The sequence below is a fragment of the Arachis hypogaea genome, chromosome 8 (assembly GCF_003086295.3).
Source record: "Arachis hypogaea cultivar Tifrunner chromosome 8, arahy.Tifrunner.gnm2.J5K5, whole genome shotgun sequence".
Classification (NCBI taxonomy): Eukaryota; Viridiplantae; Streptophyta; class Magnoliopsida; order Fabales; family Fabaceae; genus Arachis; species Arachis hypogaea.
The window spans coordinates 47,925,989-47,944,360 of NC_092043.1; the positions used below are offsets into that span (position 1 = coordinate 47,925,989).

An 18,372-nucleotide genomic window follows, 5' to 3' on the forward strand; every position below is an offset into this window, starting at 1 on the left:
TTTGTGTTTCATGGAAGTGTGTTCGTAGATGTGTCTAATAATTAATATATTTTAAATACATATATAAAGAGACACATCCAGAAAATATATCTATAAAGACATTTCTATTAAACACAATTATAAAAAAGACATTTTTATTAGACACATCCACGATCACACTTCCATAAAACACAATTATAAATAAGAGTTGGCAGAAGTTGGCAAATATACTATTAGTAACGTAGCGGAACCGATATTTAACACACAGTTTGATTTATCATAAAGAATTTCACCCATACTAATACAATGTTAAAAATAAAAAGTTCGTCAAATTTTTCCTAAATAGAAAAGCCCTTGCCTGGTCCTTTACTCCAAAATAACATGATTCGATTCCAAAAGAATAAAGGAAAATGTTTATTCATGTCATGACCATGAAGAAGAAGAAACAAACATCACACACAAGCAAAGTCAAGAAGGAACAGACAAAGACTAACCAAACCAAATAATAAGCAACAATCAATTAAGCCTTAATCATGATCAATTAACCACTAACAATCCGAAACTAACACACCAAATAAAAAAAAGGTTAAACCACTTCGCAGTTGAGTCTCCACCATTTCCTTCCCTGTATCCTCGCACACCTCACCCCACCCCCCTCACCCACTTCCACCATCGCCACCACTACTCGGAGGATACTTTCGCCACCGCCAACCACCATCACCACTACCAGATCCTTCTCGCGCTGAATTTGATTTCGAATTTTGAATTCTTTTCGCGATGAACGATTTCGATGGTCTCTTAACTACCGATTTCGGGTTCAAACCCCAAGGTAAGTCGGCTCCGATGGCCGCAGCTAAAGGATCCTCCAATTTCGCAACCGCCAGTTCTTCACTCAACTTCGATTTAGGTTCCAAGCCACCTCGAACCTCCAATTCCTTCTCCGGCGGCACCGATTCCCTTTTCTCCGACCACAAGACTCAAGATTCCGGCGGCTTCGGCGACATATTCGGAGGCTCCGCCAGGTTCTCCGATAAATCGGACGGGCGAGGAACCTCCGACGCGGCGTTCAACCTAGACTCTATGTTCTCCAGCTCCAGGTCCGTGAATTTGCCGCCGGTTTACGACAAGCCGGTGTATGACGACGACATTTTCGACGGCGTACCTGGCCTGAAGAGCACGACGTCATCGTCGAAGGCTGCATATGAGGACGTTTTCGCTGGTGCCAGCGGAGGGAGTGGAAGCGGTGGCAGCGCATTCGATGATCTGCTCGGAGGATTCGGAAAGGCGGAGCAAGATTCGAAGAGCTCCAGTGGGAGTAGATTGGAGAAGGAGGATAAAGGTGTGGCAGATTTTGATGAATTGTTACCTGGATTTGGAAGCAGTAAGAGTTCTAATGATGGGTATGGTTTTTTGACCTTGTTTTCATGCATCGTTCGAATATTGAAAAGCTTTTTTCTACTTGATTAGTTGATGTGCTAGTGTGCATTTTTTAACATATGAACTTGTGGATGATGGTGTAGTGACTAGTGACTAGTGAGACATGAGGTTTAGTGACACGTGGGAGAGAAAAATGCCTATTCAAGTGTTTGGAATTAACATGTGAGGCTGTGATACTATAGTAAACTGGCAAGATGAGTGAGATATGCTGAGAATTAATGTGCAATTGACTGAGCACTAGTCGTGTCTCCTTTCCAGAAAAAGTGCCAGAGAAGTTTCAGGGAGTTTTGATTCTCCTATGTTCAAATGTATTTAGATGAGTGAACAGACCTTTCCATTGGTAAGGGTTTAAAAGCTTCGGACTAGTTAGTGACATGTCATTTTAGAATAACAATGAGATGAACTTTTTCAGTGGTTTAATTTTGTGTGGCACTCTTGAAGTGTATAATTATAGGTGGAAAGTGGAAACCTTGAGTGATACTGGAAAATTTTTATACATGGGATTATGAAAGCATGGGTATTTAAGCTCAATGTTTTTGTTTTGTGCTCAAGGGCTTATCCTTTCAGTTGTAGTAACTTTTGAGATAGAATGTATTGATTTTTCTTTGCTATGCAATGCATTTTATCTAGGAATCAGACGATGATCATTTTATTTTCGTTGTTACTGACTTACTTGAAGAGTTTGACAAATGCATTTTCTTTGTTCAGGGTCTTATGAAGATTTTTGTTGCTATATATCTTAATTGATTAGTACTTAAAAAACCCTAGGGAATGAAAGTAGAAAATAGAGAGAGATGAAGCAATCCCTTATTCTTTCATATTGGTTAATGTATTCATAATCACATGGTTTGATTCACAGGTCCACTCCCGATGTTGGTTTGTCATCAGAACCTACAATCAATGCATCTAAAACAGCTCCCACTGCTACAGAAGACCCATTCAATGTATTTGAATCAGCTTCTAGTCCAGTGGATTCTACATCAGGCCACTTTACTGACCCGTTGGAAGAAATTAGTAAACCTAGCAGTTCAAGAAGCACAAAAAATGATAGGTCATCGAATTCAAATGGTGTAGTTTATGATGATATTGATCCCTTTGATGGACTTGGACAATCTGTGCCAGCATTCTCATCAGAGAGAAGTAACAGGAAGGGTAGCAGTTCCCCACCCCAAAGGTCAAATGCAAGCACTGGTTGGACTAGAGACAAAGAATCAGTTGAGAAATCATATATTAGGAGCCCTGAGAGACACTCACAAAACAAGATGCATGCTGAACAGGAGAATGAGTTTCATCAAGCTCCATTTGAAGTTCCTACATACTCATCTAATTCTAATAAACCAGCACGCCACAGGTCTACGTCTCCTCCATATGATAATGGTGGTTTTAGACAGACTAATGTTCAGGCAGATACGCCTCCAACATATGAAGAAAATTTGGAATTTAGTGATGATATATGGCTAACAGTATCAGAGGTTCCCCTTTTTACTCAACCAACTGCTGCTCCGCCACCTTCAAGACCACCTCCTCCACGTCCAGTACATATCCACAAGTCAGGAACAGGTTCATCTACTTCTACTACCAATGCCAGAAAGAAGGATAGTCAATTTTCGTCATTTCCGAGTTCCGCTCGATTTTCTCAGGTTCCTCAATCTGCTCCTGCTGCAGCAAAGTTATCCTCTACATCTCCATTTGATGAACTAGAAGATTTTGCCATGGGCAGAAGTCATGTTAATGACGAAGACCTTGGAAATGGTTTTCCTGATGAAGAAATAGAAATGAACTCTGCTGCTGCAGCTATGAAGGAGGCTATGGACAAAGCCCAAGCTAAATTTAGGCATGCAAAAGAAGTTAGGGAGAGAGAAAGTACAAAGGCTGCTAGAAGCAGAGAAACTGTGCAAATGGAAAAGGATGACAGAGCTGTACTAGAAGAGAGAGAGAGGCAGGAAAGGTTAGACCTTGAGCGACAGCAGAAGGAAAGGGAGGAGAAAGAAAAAGAAAGACAGCGACTTGAGAGGGAGAGAGAAAGAGAAATGGCAAGACAAGCTGTTGAAAGAGCTACTAGAGAAGCCCGTGAAAGGGCTGCTATTGAAGCTCGCCAAAGGGCTGAGAGGGCAGCTGTTGGGAAAGCCAATGCTGAAGCTCGAGAACGCGCAGAAAGGGCTGCAGTTCAGAGAGCACAAGCTGAAGCCCGTGAAAGGGCTGCTGCTGAGGCAAAGGGAAGAGCTGAAAAGGCTGCAGCTGAGGCAAGGGAAAGAGCTGAAAAGGCTGCAGCTGAGGCAAGGGAAAGGGCTGAAAAGGAGGCTAGGGACAAGGCTGCACGGGAAAAAGCTGCAGCTGAGGCACGTGTTAAAGCAGAACGTGCTGCAGTAGAAAGAGCTGCTGCTGAGGCTCGGGAAAGGGCTGCTGCAGAAGCTCGAGAAAGAGCTGCAGCTGCTGCAAGGATGAAGCAACAAAATAACGAAAATGATCTTGAATCATTCTTCAGCATGGGTTCACGAGCCAGCAGTGTGCCAAGGCCTCCTAGGACTAGCTCTTCAGTAAGTACCACGTTGTTAAACATTGTTTATTTAGACTAATATACAGTGGCAAATGCCTGGCTGGGTTGTGTTGTCTCTTCCCATTGTGATAACTAAATCCCAAAAGTTTGAAGTCGTAGTAGTGATACTTTTTTCGGATCAACATAAGAATATGATTAAGATTTAAGATGAAGAGATGAACAAAGATCGAACAGATTCTCCTTACATCACGAGAATAAAATATAAAAAAGAAAAAAAGCTATACATAATGATAAAATCAAATTTGTAAATGTTGCTAGTTAAATTGTTTGGGTTGAGTACTATTTAAAGTTCAAAAATTATTTTCCTGTTAAGCAAAACAAAATGTAAGTGTATTGTCATTCACTTTAATGCTAGCATGAAACTATTGCAAATTTCTCTGTTTAATTTTCTGTACTTGTTTGTTTCCAGGACTCTGTATTTGATGCCCAATTTCAGTCAGATGTAACTAGGAAATCAACTAGTGTATCTTCAAGCATGAAGAAAGCATCATCGGTTAATATTGTTGATGATCTTTCCTCCATTTTTGGAAGTAGGTTTGCTTGTTCAATATATTTTCCTAGTGATGCAATGATTAATTATCTTGTTTTATGCTTACTTGGCTCTTTTTGTCCCCGTTCTTTTATTGTTTAAAGCTGCTCCATCATCAGGAGAATTTCAGGAAGTTGAAGGAGAAAGTGAAGAAAGAAGAAGAGCCAGGATGGAACGCCACCAGAGGGCACAGGAGCGTGCGGTATGTATTAGTGCATTTTTGCCACTTAATTTGATTTCTTTGGTGTCTTGTTTCAAATAATAGTGAAGATCGTGCTCTTTAAACTTGACTTAAAGCAGAAGTTTGTGCATTCTTTAAAAATGAAGTCTTACTATTTCTCTCTCTCCCCTAGCTTGTCAACCTATGACCGTTTGTTTTGTACCAGACAAAAGCATTGGCTGAGAAGAACCAACGGGATCTACAAACTCAAAGAGAGCAAGCTGAGAGACACGTGAGTTGTCTATATTTATAAATTTATAAATTGGAGAGGGGAGGAGAATATGTTCATATAGATGCATTCCCTCTGTCTATCTTTTCTTTTGGGTTGGGGGGAAGGGGCTTGTCATCACTCCTTTCTTGGCTTTTTTTTTTTATATTAGCTGATGCAGGTGTTCTTTTTCTGTTTTAATATTGTAGTGTGTTCTTATTTAAGATTTGTCTTATCAGTTTTCCATTAATTTGCATTTGTTTATGGCTTTATGCCATGTTTATTGTTTTTCTTTTTTCATTGAACTTTACCTTTCCGAATTCAGAGGCTTGCAGAGACACTGGATTTTGAAATTAAGCGCTGGGCTGCAGGAAAGGAGGGGAACTTGCGTGCTTTGCTCTCCACCTTACAATATGTATGTACTTTGTTGATGTAGTTTGGTAATATCTGAATTTTCTGTATTCCAGATCTATAGTGGCCATGAGTATAATGACTTGGATTATCTATTTATCTTCCATAATTTTATTTATGACTAGTGTATATTTAACATGTTCTGCAAAATCGTACATGTATCATCGGGATTTTGTGGCCATAGTTTATTTTATTTTGATAACAAGTGCATAATTAACATCTGGAAAATGATACATGTATTCCAAAAATGTTGAGGCCATATTTTATATTAGTTTTTTTATTGATAACAAGTGCATAATTAACATGTTCTACCAAATCATATTTTTCGTCATGAATCTTGAACCAGTCAACTGGGTCCTTTAGCTTAGTTTATATTGCTTTTCTGGTATTTATTTTTCGGTATAATTTTTTATATTTATGTTGACTAAATTCATTTATCAATGATGATCAGGTGCTGTGGCCTGAATGTGGTTGGCAACCAGTTTCTTTGACTGATTTAATTACAGGCGCTGCTGTTAAAAAGGCTTATAGGAAAGCTACACTGTGCATTCATCCTGATAAAGTGCAACAGAAGGGTGCCACACTTCAACAGAAATATATTGCCGAGAAGGTGTTTGATCTGCTAAAGGTATTTCAGGCTCTTCTATGCAAATTTTTTATGCTCTTTAATCAATTCTTTATAATGATAGTAGTTGAAAATGACAATCAAGTTAGATTGGAGCATGGTTATCAAATCGCAATTCACATCAGGAATCGTTGCGCAAATTGTGAAAATAATTGATAAAATTGCCAATATAGAGACATCACAAGTCACATTTAAGAACGTAAACAGTCATCATCACCAAGAAACTCTTAAATATAATAAAATCTCAATTCTAGTACTAGTAACTAACAAATAACAAGAAGAGACTAAGAGATACCTGGAGACAAAGAAAGAAGGGAAAGAGACACAGTAGTGGCAGTGTTGGGGTTACTGGTGTCTTTAATTTTTTTTTTTTTGGGGGTTCGTGTCTTTGGGCTAGGAGAATTGCTGTTGTTTAAAAATTACAATAGAAAAAATACAATTATTAATATATGTCATACGGAATTGGTAGGCAAGCTTGTCTCCTTTTTGATAGTCTCAAGTTTGAATCTGCTGAAGAAAAAGTACTTCTGCTGGTGACAGAGTGGCCCATTGGATTCACAAACTTCAAAATATTCTAAATCAAATTCATAACACCTCGTCATATTAGGTGGAATCGACTAATTGTTCATACAAATTGCATGATGTCATAGCGCGTTTAAACCATTAACATGTAAATTTCTAATAGTTTGCACTTCACAACTTTTACCCTTTTTTTTTATAAATTTTACGAGGTTTCTCACTACGTCTGGTGGATAAATGACTATCTTTTATCTGCTATTTTCAATTTTTTTTTTCTTTTAAAAGAAAAAAATTGACATGAGCGTTCTGGTATATTATTTCTCTTTTCCCAAGTCCAGAATGCTGTGGTGCCTTCAATTTTTCCCCTGCCCCTGAATACTTGAAATGTTTTAACAGGAAGCATGGAATAAGTTCAATTCAGAGGAGCTTTTCTAATAACATCTTTATTAGAAAAGGACCACAAACCTAGTAGTTTGCATTGCTCATCAACCTAGTCTGTTGAGAAAGGACCACAAACCCTGCTTCAGCTGTGCCCTTCCCTATTGCATGTTGTTTCAATTCTGAGCTGCTGTATTGCATTGCATTGATGGAGAAACATTGCTTTCCTTGCATAGCCTCAAGAAGCCCCAATGTTTTCACAGGAAAATGGTTAAGTCTTTGGTGCCATGGACATTTTTCCTCGGGGGCATGTTTTGTTTGTGTAAAATATTTTTCTTTCTTTCTTCTTTTTCTTATTAGGCATCTCTGTCAATTTAATTCATTATTTCTATCAAACTGAGCTCATGAGTCTCTCTCTCTCTCTCTCTCATAACTTGTTATATAGTGATCTACTGAATACATGTTATACCATCGTGTGGATTGATATCAGAATGTGGAAATGCATTACAGTCATACAGTGTATTATGATTGAGTTGAAAAATGTCAATTGATCTTTTGCATAAAACATTACCATTCATTGAGCGTGTTCTAGAGTGTTCTTTGTCGTTTGAACGTGGTTTGAACTCTGATGACTCAATTACCTTTGGATTATGGAATGGCTAATATTGTTTTATTTTCATTAGATCTGAAATTGTCTTCTTTCTTCTTTCATTTTTTGGGAAACTTAAATTGAATTGTTTTTCTAATGCATTGTTTGGACGTTGAAAAGAAGGTAGGGAATGTGAAAAATGATCCTTTATCTTTTCTATTGACTCAAACCGAGGAAAAATGAGGGGCGTGTCCATTCTGCATCTCCCTTTAATCCTTGCTATGGGGAAAGGTTATTCGAACTTTATACCAGGTTTCTTTTAATTTTCTGGTTGTGTTAAATGTTTCTCTCCTAGCATTACTTTTGTCATTTGTGGTTGTTTAGAGCATGCTGCATACCTGTATATTATATAAGTCAGAACGAACAAGCCAATTCGACTTGCTCTTAGTATATATTAACCGGTATTAATCAATTGGCTTGGTCACTTCTCAGTTCTCATTGCATGTTTTGATTGGCATAGGAAGTTACATAATCAATTATGTGCATCTTTGATGATGATGGGTTTTTCGGTCAGTCAGAATTTCGTAATTGATCATGAATAAGTTATAGGGTATTTTATAAGACATTTATTTTATTTGTCTGCTCTTTGAATTTAAATTTCAATCTCCTTGACATTTACAAAATAGGAAATTTATTAGTCTTGAAGATAACTTCAAAGTTGACAGCAATGATCCTAGTAGCAATTTGGGTGGGAATTGAGCCAAGTTAAGCCAAGCTCGGGTTCAGCTTACGACTTAACACATTAATAGTCGAGTCCATTTCTAGAGTTTAAGAGGTGAATAGTCGAGTCCATTTCTAGAGTTTAGGAGGTGAATATGGATTCGATCGGATCAAATATGGCCAAAATTTTAATTCGATGTGTATTAAAATCATCTGATATGTATTAACATCTACGTTTTTTAATCTTGGATTTGATTCACACATTTGTGGATCGAGTCAGATATGGTATCGAATATATCTCCAAAAAAAAAACATTTTTTTTAAAAGCTCATTTTTACTAAAAAATACTAGTAGTTTTTTTTTTTCACTTTTTTAAGCATGTTTACTCTAAAAATATTATTAAACATATTTTTCTTAAATAATAAAAATTAAATAATACAACATATATGATAATTATAAATTGAAATAAAATATAAAAAAAATACATACTTATTTCCTTTTTGTGAATCCATGGATATGTAAATATATACTTGAAATCCGTAATCTAATTTTATTAGTGTGCAGATTGGTCTGATTAGATTTGATCCGATAATATTGCGGATCAGATTAATATTTACAATTTTCAAATTGAATTCGGATAAAACGCCGCAGATATACGTATTAAATTCGATCCATGAACATCTTTAGTAAAGTTCAAACTTGGTTTACCAAAAATTTGTGAGCTAATTCAAATAACATGAATATAATATATAATTTTTATATAAATAAATTATGATATTTTTATCTATTAATTATAGTTTATAGTTTATGTTGTCTCTCAAAATTATATATATAAAAAGATTAATATAAATTTTATATAAAAACATTATATATAGATTATAGATATGTTCTTTTCCATCATAAATAATTTAAGACTTGTCAATTATTCAACCTATAATAAAATAAACAAATATATTATAATTTTAATGACAAAAATAAAAAATAATGTACTCGTATATTTAACAAATGTGAGCGTTATAATTAAGTATATGTATAAAATTATATGTTCTTAATTATTAATAAATAAAAAATATAAAATACATAATATGTGTATTAATTAAATATTTGACTTCAAATTCAACTTTAAACTTAAGATGGGTCATGAGTTGATTTTATTCGCTTCTAGTCCTAATAACAATTAACATGCTGATTTGTAGCATTCATGCATAATGATTAGCATTTCAATAATACGTTAGGATTATGTTCTTGTCAATTTATTGAATTTCGTTTGTCACTTGTTTTAAGTTGTAGTATGCCCCTTATTTCATAAATTGAATTATGTGTATTCTCTAAATTTAATTTTATTACTTGAAAATTAGAAAATGAAAAAATAAAATCGACTTTTTATATGCATGACCAAGAAATAATGAAACAAGTAATAATAATTACAATAACAATGGAACAAAATAAAAAAAATAAGACAAAATAACATTTTAAGTAGGCCCGTTTTTGTAATTACATGTTTAAAAGTAATTTTAATTACTATTTAAACATTATTAACTTGTCAAACTATGTCAAACTTAATTCTTCCTATAATAGACTTTATTCAGTATCTTAAAAAAAATGGCTAAACCAAAATAAATAAATAATCAAAGCAGAATAAGAAAGAAGAAAACGGAAGTAAGAATGAGAAGTGATAAAAAAAGGATTAATTAATTAGTGTGGTAATAATAAACCAGTGAATGAATGAACAATTGAAAAATAAAACTAGCAAGTAATTAACCTAGAATGTTGGCTACAAGCTTGCGCTGAATGGTTTATATGCATCAAGGTCAACTATGATACCAACCACGGACCCAATCATGGCAGCAACTGTTACTAAGAGACAAAACATACTTAAACTTTGTAAAAAAATCCAACTCCCACTCCATTTTGGCATCTTCTTTTGTTTGATGTACATCTCCACAGGGAAATAAACTGTTAAGGGCCAAAACCCTAGTGCCCCAATCACTCCCAATATGTCATTAAAGAATGGAACCAACATTGCTATAAAAGTTGTTACCACAACAAACAATGATCTCCAAACTAGTCTAAATGTATTTAGGTTGTATGAGGGTAAAATTGGGATTTGAATTTTGTGTTCTTTTCCTGTTACTTGCCATCTTTTAGTTGTCTGTTCTTCAACAAATGCAAAGAGGGGTTGGGAATAAACTTGGTATGCTCCTACGAGGTGAATGACTAGTGCCAAATTTGCAATGTCAATAAGCCAAAATGGCTTATCAAATGCTGTTAGTAAGTTCCCTGGTGCTGAGTTTCCAAATGCACCGTAACCTATGCACCCACAAAGGACATAGAATGCTGTGGTTGTTGCAATACTCACATTTGTCGCAGTCTTCATTGTTCTTACTTCAAATGGAGATTTTATAGTATCCTGTTTAGTCAGTATATTATTATCATTATTCCTATATACGAATTACTTTATATATGAAAAAAAAAAGAAAGAGGAAGTCTTTTCTATTAAATTTTAAAATAAATTCGCTTGACCAAATTAGTATATTGAACAATAATCATACTAGATATACATAAAATTTAAGTTATTCATATAAAATATATATCGAAATACAAAATATACTTTAAAAATGAATTAAACAATGCATGTATTTATACAAAAATAGATCAAACTTATTTAAAGTGAGAAAAATAGTAAAATGATAAAGTGAAGAGTAAATTACTGTTAAATTGAGATAATAAGACTACAAATTCAACAATAATTAACCCTTTATTTTATCACTTTATGTGTCTCTTTACTTTAGACGATTTAAATACTATACAAAAGCTGATCTTTTTTGCACATAGCATTTTTTTGCATAACTAATATATTTGGAATACAGTTGTGTCTAAATACATTTTTTTTTTCAAATGGAGCGGCATTTATTTTAAAACTAATGATTAGGAAATAGAAAAAAGGGTATACCTGAATTTCAATGAGAATATTAGAATAAGAATACGCAAAGGCTATGTTGCCAAGAGCTTGAAATATTGCCCACACTTTTTTGGCCTGTGTTTCTGCTTCAGCTCCTGCTATGGTACCCTTGAAAGTACCATTTTCTGTTTTAAGATCCAAACAAACAAAATATTAGACAATAATTTTCAGATCATAAGTTACTTTTTATATTCAATTTAATTTTTTAGATTGCCCTTATGCTTTATTTTTAGTCCTAAAATTTTTAAAGTACTCATTTTGGTTTTTATGGTCAAATCCATTTAACTGATATTGTTTTGCTCATATATCGCATGAAATGACATGTAAATATATCACGCGACATGTTAACAAAACAATAATAATTGACTAGTCCGATACTAAAATGACCTATAGAATATTACGATGACAATGATTAATTGACCATTTTAAAATTTGATTAATTGACAATTTTAAAATTTGACTAAAATATAAAATACCACCAAATTAAACCTTTACTCATTAATGCATATAATGATTTATGTGTTTAACAAAAGAGTATTAGCTGTATCAAGCAAATTTAAGTAGGAAAATAAGTTAAGATAACCTGAAATTTGAGCAATTCCAAGAGCTAGACCAATTAAGGAATAGGTGAAGGACATGACTGCAGCAAGTATTGAGAGCAATCCCATTTTATGAAAATTAGGAATTTGAGAAAATAGAAGTTGGATTGCCCCAAACCATATTATGTAACGATTGCCAGAAACATGACATGAGTTTTTTCCATGAGAAGAATGTATGCAATCCGTCTTTGTGATAGCCCTGCCAACCAAAGCCAATAAATTTTAATCAATGCATACAAGTATAAAGTATTTTACACTAATTCTCTCTCTGTTTTTTTTTTAAGTTATAAATAATTATGCTAAGATTCAAATAATTTTAATAACAAGACAATATATAATTGAATTTTCTTTTAACTAAGCTAGTTTATATTTATTTATTTATTTGACTAGTATTGTCCAAGAGTTTAATTTTAGGTACTATTCATATAAATGAAATACTTAATTAGATATTATTGACTAATAACAAATGTAAACACAAATTAGACTAATTATCTAAAATGTAGTGAAATATGACTAATTGAGTTGAGTTGATCTGACCGAGTTGGTCTATTATGAGAAACAAATTTTTTTTTTTTAAATAAAGCTCAACATTCAAATTTTTTATATAGAAAAATTTTAAATTTATTAAAAAAATACTAAATTATTTTAACTTACCACTCATTACTATAATGTATCAACATTAAATATTAAAAAGGATATGTTTTTATAATTATCATTCAACATTATTAGTTGATTTTCTTTGATACATTAACAATGATAAAATTTGAAATTAGGGTCGCAATCTATTACCCAAACCCCTTATTATTAGATAACTCCTAATTTTATTAGCTTAACATGTTTCATAGTTTGTATTAATTACATTCATTTTTAATTTGTGTCTGTACAAATAAATACTTATTGAGACAAACGCACAAATGCATAAATATTAACTTTATTTTATTTATTTAAAAAAATCCTGAATATATTTATTATTGACCACATTGAAATTCAGTTTCGAAGTTTCAAACACTTCAAAGATGAAAAACTCACATCATACTCATAGCAGCTCCAATTGTATATCCTATTGCAGTTCCATAAAGATTCATATACTGCATTATTCCACAAAAGATGAAATTTTTTCCTCCTGCAAAACAATTATGGCATATCCAATATTATTTATAGAAATATTTAATTTTAAGGTATTATACTTGGTATACCATAAGTTAGTTTTTTTTACTTTATAATATAAATCAATAAAAAATTATATATATATATATATATATATATATATATATATATATATATATATATATATATATATATATTGATTTGATCAAACTTGAATTAAAATATTACTCCTCTCTTATTGATTAAATCATAATACTTTATACGTAAAGTGATATACTCTACTATATGTAAAATCTATCGTAAGAAAAATATTAAAATAATACATCTTCAACTTCCATGTGCCATTTTTAATGTTATGTGAATATGTGATTGCAATTAACAAAAAAAAAAGGCAAATAAACAAATATAAGATTATCTATAACTCCTCAACATGCATCTGCAGATTGAAGAAGATTCTGCTTGTAAATCATTATACGATTTCGTAAATATAACATAAAGAAACTATAAATTATACATCATATATTTATGTATATTTATATATATTATTGTAAATATTTTTTAACAAAGTGTTTAGTTATAAAATAATCAATTTTTTTATATCATAATAATCAAACTTTCATAATAGTCCTTACCAAAAATCAGTTACACTATATTTTAATACTCTTATTTATTTTTATTACACACACATATATATATATATATATATATATATAAATTTTTTTATTATTTATGAAATTTCATTATAAGTGTGAATCAAGTTTGACAATATTAATAATTGCTTTATTAATTATATTATTTATAAAATATTATTATGAATGTCATGTGTGATCATTTCTTATTTCAATATATATTTTTATATAAGTGATTGATGTTTTGTGTTAATATGATATGATTGGACAAAAATATATGTATAAAATAAATATTATATACAATAATGGTTAAGTTATGGAGCAAATTTTAAGTATATAAAATATACTGATATTTTAATAATTTTAATTATTAATTTTAATTATAAAAATTATATATAATATATATTAATTAAAATTAATAATTAAAACGATTGAAATACTGATATTTTAGATACATATATAAATTTTTTTAAGTTATAAACTCAAATCCTTCATGTATATATAGAATATATATACAAATTTTACAGGTTACAGATTTAATCGCATTTATTATTTTTCATTTATCTTTTTTTTTCCCTTATATTTTCTTATTAAGATTTTCTTTTCCTTTTATCACACGTATGTTTCTCTAGTAAATAACTAACTAAATCTACAAACGTGTTAAATTGAAACTGAATTTTAAATGCACGCGGTGCGTTAACAAATAAAGAACACGCGTCTTTCAATTTTTTCCTTTTTGTTCCTTTTTTCTAATTTAGGGAAACCAAAAGAAACAAGCACCTTCTTAAGAAAAGAAAAAAAAAGAGTTTTCAAAATTTTAAATATATATAAAAAAAACCTTAAATGGAAGGAATCGTAGCTAAATTCTTAACTCCAGCAGCAATGAGCAGATAGAGCCTTCTTCAAGTTCAATCACATGTTGGGTGGTTTTAAAAATGTTATTTTCACATCAAAATTAGTTATTATATATGTATGTATAAATATATATAATTTAATTTATTTTAATATATTTTATATTTTAATATATATTTTATATTAATAATTATTTTTAATGATTAATTTTAATATATATTTAATATAATTAAATTAATTTATATTAGAATTTATAATACATTATTAGATACTAAAAAATAATAAATATTTTAACATAAAATATCTGTCTAATTTAAAATTAAATTTTCAATTTAAATTTTTTATTCATATAAAATATTTTAGGAAAAAAAAAGTCTAGAAGGTCAACTTTCTTATAAATTAACATAAACCAATAAACTAACTTCCTTTTATTTCTGATTTTAAAATTTAAAAAATAAAAATAGTAAAATTTTTTTATAACAAACTTATTTTTCAATTTAGTTGATATCAAATAATAAGAGACAAATTAGCAGTCATACAATATCACATCATAAAATACCCATATTAATATATCTAACATTGACTATTCTTATCTTTATATAAAGATAATAATTTAACATGTTTAATTAAATTATTTAATATAATATTTATCATCTCCCTGTAAACTCATAATTTAGCTACCATATATAATTAGTTTTGTTTGTATTACTTACCGAGAATATTGCCAATGGCTTCCATGTAAGTGTAACTCCTCTTGCCAGTAACAGGGTCTCCAACACGGTAAGAATCAGCAAGAAAATATGAAGTATACAAAGTGACGAGACTGAAGAAGATCATAACAATAGGGCCAGCAATCCAACCTAATTGTGCTATCGACCATGCTAACGACAAAACTCCAGATCCAATCACTGCTGTTATTATATGAGAACTTGTCGTCCACACAGTTCCTACACCAAAAAATATATATTATCATAACAAATTATTCCATTTAAATAATAATTAATCTGCAAGTTAATAAAACCCCATTGAAAATCTCTTCAATTATTCTTAGCCTAGTGTTATCTATCTAACACAGCTGTGTTTCGTTATTTTCAAGGTACATTTATTGAGCTATATGAATAATGTGTGTTTAATATTTATTAAGTAAATATTGTTTTAATTTTTTATTTCCGGAAAATTCTGGAAAATTTGAGAGCCGCTAGCAAATCCCAAACTCATTCAATTTTTTTTAACAAACAAAAAAAAGAACTCGAGAAAATAAAATAGAACTGGTTACAAGAAAATCATAAAAGACTTGAATTCATTTTTTTTTGTTCATCTCCGGTTATAAAACTAAAATGAGAAAGAAGAAAAGAAAGAGATTGTGATAATAACATACATGGATTGGATTAATTTTAATTGTTACCTTTTCGTTTGGGGCGGCCGTCGTCGTCGTAAAGTGAGGCATCGTGATGGTGGCTAACGGTGGTTGTTGCGGCGGCGGAAGAGTTTTCATCAACCATTTTTGGTGTGTTATTCATTGGAGACACCAAATATGAGTTTTGAGCCTTGCAAGTTGCAACTAATAAGTTGCATTCAAAAATTCACAAATAAAAGATGCAATGCGAAAAAAGGGTTTGGTTCGTTGAATTAAATAGGAGCAATAATTATGGCGCTTTGAATAAAAAAGGTCAAGGATTGACACATGTGTCAAATTTTTTTTTTGTGACTAACAACAAATGTGTCAAATTAGTTGAATATAGATTTATCTATTCATTTTTCTTTTAATTTTTAAATAATTTTTCAAATAAAATAATAGACGTGTGTTTAAAAAAGTAATAAATGAATTTTAATGGGATTTAAAAAAATTGTATTAATAAATAAAAAATATTTGTAAATAAATGAACACGTGTAATTAATATCTATTCAACTAAGTTAATTAAAGGTATTATTGGATATTTCGAGAAAATAAGTTGATATTTTTTATTTATTTAAATTAGGAGAGTAATTGTTATTAAAGATGTATGATATTGTATCAGTAAATGATGCGAATAGTCCTTTAAATTTTTTATGTTATTCAGTTTAATTGTAACATCTCAGTTTTTCTTTATCATATTTATTATTCAATAACTAATTCATTAATTAAATTCTTAGTAATTTGAATTTTAATTTCATGATAAAATATTAGAAGATAATATACTAAAAACACTAACATATCTAATTTGAAAAATATGAAAATAGATCCTAATGGACAATAAATAATTTTAAACCTTTTAACATATAGTCATAACTAATTTTATATTTATTAGATTTAAATAGTCTTTAACTACATAAAAACTAAAAAAATAAAAAATATCTTTATTTTTTGAGTTTAGTATAAAATTAAATTCAAATTTAATTAGATATATAAATCTGTTAGAAAATTATAATAAAAAATTACACTATAACCAACCAGCCTGATATACTAACAATATTTCGTAAATATCTCAAGTTGTGTTATTTGATTGACTTCTTTCAAGGTTCGTTTTAAAACTAACTTAATTCTCTATAAATTTTGTCTAATAGCTATTTCTAAATTCCAAACATAAAAAATTTTATAGGGTTTGCAAAGTGATAATTCAGATTGGACATTTTACCTAAATACAGGTTAAATTTTTCTAACACAATCTGTACATACCTAAGACTGCAGTGACGGATTCAGAAAATTTTGACAGTGGAGTCAAAATATATATAACATAATAATAATTTGGGTTTAGCTAATATGTGTCCTAAGGACACATGACAAGTTTACCATTAGTGGAATATTTTAAATTTTTCATTTAATAATTATAAAATAAATGCATTGAAAATTTAAATTTTTTATATTTTCAACAAAAATATTCTCAATTTGTAATTTTAATATGTGTTTTTAGGATACAAGATAGATAAATTCTAATAATTTTTATAATAAAAATATTATATGTATATACAAATCAGCTATCAAATTATTCATCAGCCATTATATATTTGTATATAAATATATTTATTGTTTAATTTATTTTTAATGTATATTTTATATTTCAATATGTATTCTATACGGATAGTTATCTTTTATGTACATATAACATAATTATTGTTATAATTGTATTTTGTTATTGTAAAATATTATTAGTCTTCAAAATATATAATTTACAAATTAAAATACTAAAATGATAATTTAAAAAATAATATATAATTTAGAATTCTATTTATTAGGTTTTATATTTTTTTAAAAATTGAGTAATCTTTTTTTTATCAATACAATCGAAATATCCCTCTTTCTATATATATCATTAAATAATTATTTTAAAAATTTACTTTTCATACAATCAAAAGTCAACTTTCAGTGATATTCATAATTAAAAAAATTCTTTCAAGTAATGTAATTGCTACAAGAAAAAGTAAAACTAATTTACAAAAAAGATTAATATCTTTTGAGTTCATTTCTAAAAAAGAACACCAATCTTATTTAAATTGAGAATCGATCATTCTAATAAATATCTAACATAAAATTTTTAAATTGACTATTAAATACGAAAAATTGAGTAAAAAATTATTGTGTAATCAAATTCAATAATTTAATGAGGACAAATAAATATTATTATTATATACTACTAAAAAAAATTTAAATTATAGTGGGGCGCTTGCCCCCACTACAATATATATAAGTCCGGCCCTGCCTAAGAGGCATTTGAGTCATTTTTTTTCATTCTATTCCCTTTTTTTATACAAAACATTCTAGGTAACCTGTTTTCTTTGTCTTCTATTATCTCTATAAATTGTCATTCATATACTTTTTCCACTTCATTATAAGAAAAATCATTATCTCTTCTCACTTCCTTACCTTTATTCAAACTATTCACAAATTTTGATCCACTCATATATTATTCGAAAATGTATCCTCTCTAAACTATGTAAACTATGGAGATCAAGAATATGGAGATTTTTTTTCTACAATAAAACTAACACAGACTCAAAGATTTGCATAGGATTCATATCTTCTGCAAACTCAATATTTATATTGAGTTTATCGAAAGAATGAAATTTATCTATT

At 30.0% G+C, this 18,372-nt stretch overlaps 2 protein-coding genes across 2 annotated transcripts; one reads left to right on the forward strand and one right to left on the reverse strand.

Moving 5' to 3' along the window:
- Positions 1 to 375: 375 nt before the first annotated feature.
- Positions 376 to 7,428, forward strand: LOC112707960 (auxilin-related protein 2). Its single transcript, XM_025760023.3, has 8 exons — positions 376 to 1,379; positions 2,276 to 3,953; positions 4,383 to 4,503; positions 4,607 to 4,704; positions 4,889 to 4,954; positions 5,256 to 5,345; positions 5,793 to 5,969; positions 6,882 to 7,428. Exons 1-8 carry the CDS (start codon positions 757 to 759, stop codon positions 6,918 to 6,920), a joined length of 2,892 nt encoding a protein of 963 aa, XP_025615808.1. The 5' UTR covers positions 376 to 756; the 3' UTR covers positions 6,921 to 7,428.
- Positions 7,429 to 9,845: 2,417 nt separating this feature from the next.
- On the reverse strand, positions 9,846 to 16,109 carry LOC112707961 (amino acid permease 4). Its single transcript, XM_025760024.3, has 6 exons — positions 15,727 to 16,109; positions 15,035 to 15,268; positions 12,763 to 12,856; positions 11,718 to 11,932; positions 11,126 to 11,259; positions 9,846 to 10,582 (listed from the first exon to the last, which is right to left on the reverse strand). Exons 1-6 carry the CDS (start codon positions 15,839 to 15,841, stop codon positions 9,947 to 9,949), a joined length of 1,428 nt encoding a protein of 475 aa, XP_025615809.1. The 5' UTR covers positions 15,842 to 16,109; the 3' UTR covers positions 9,846 to 9,946.
- Positions 16,110 to 18,372: the final 2,263 nt, after the last annotated feature.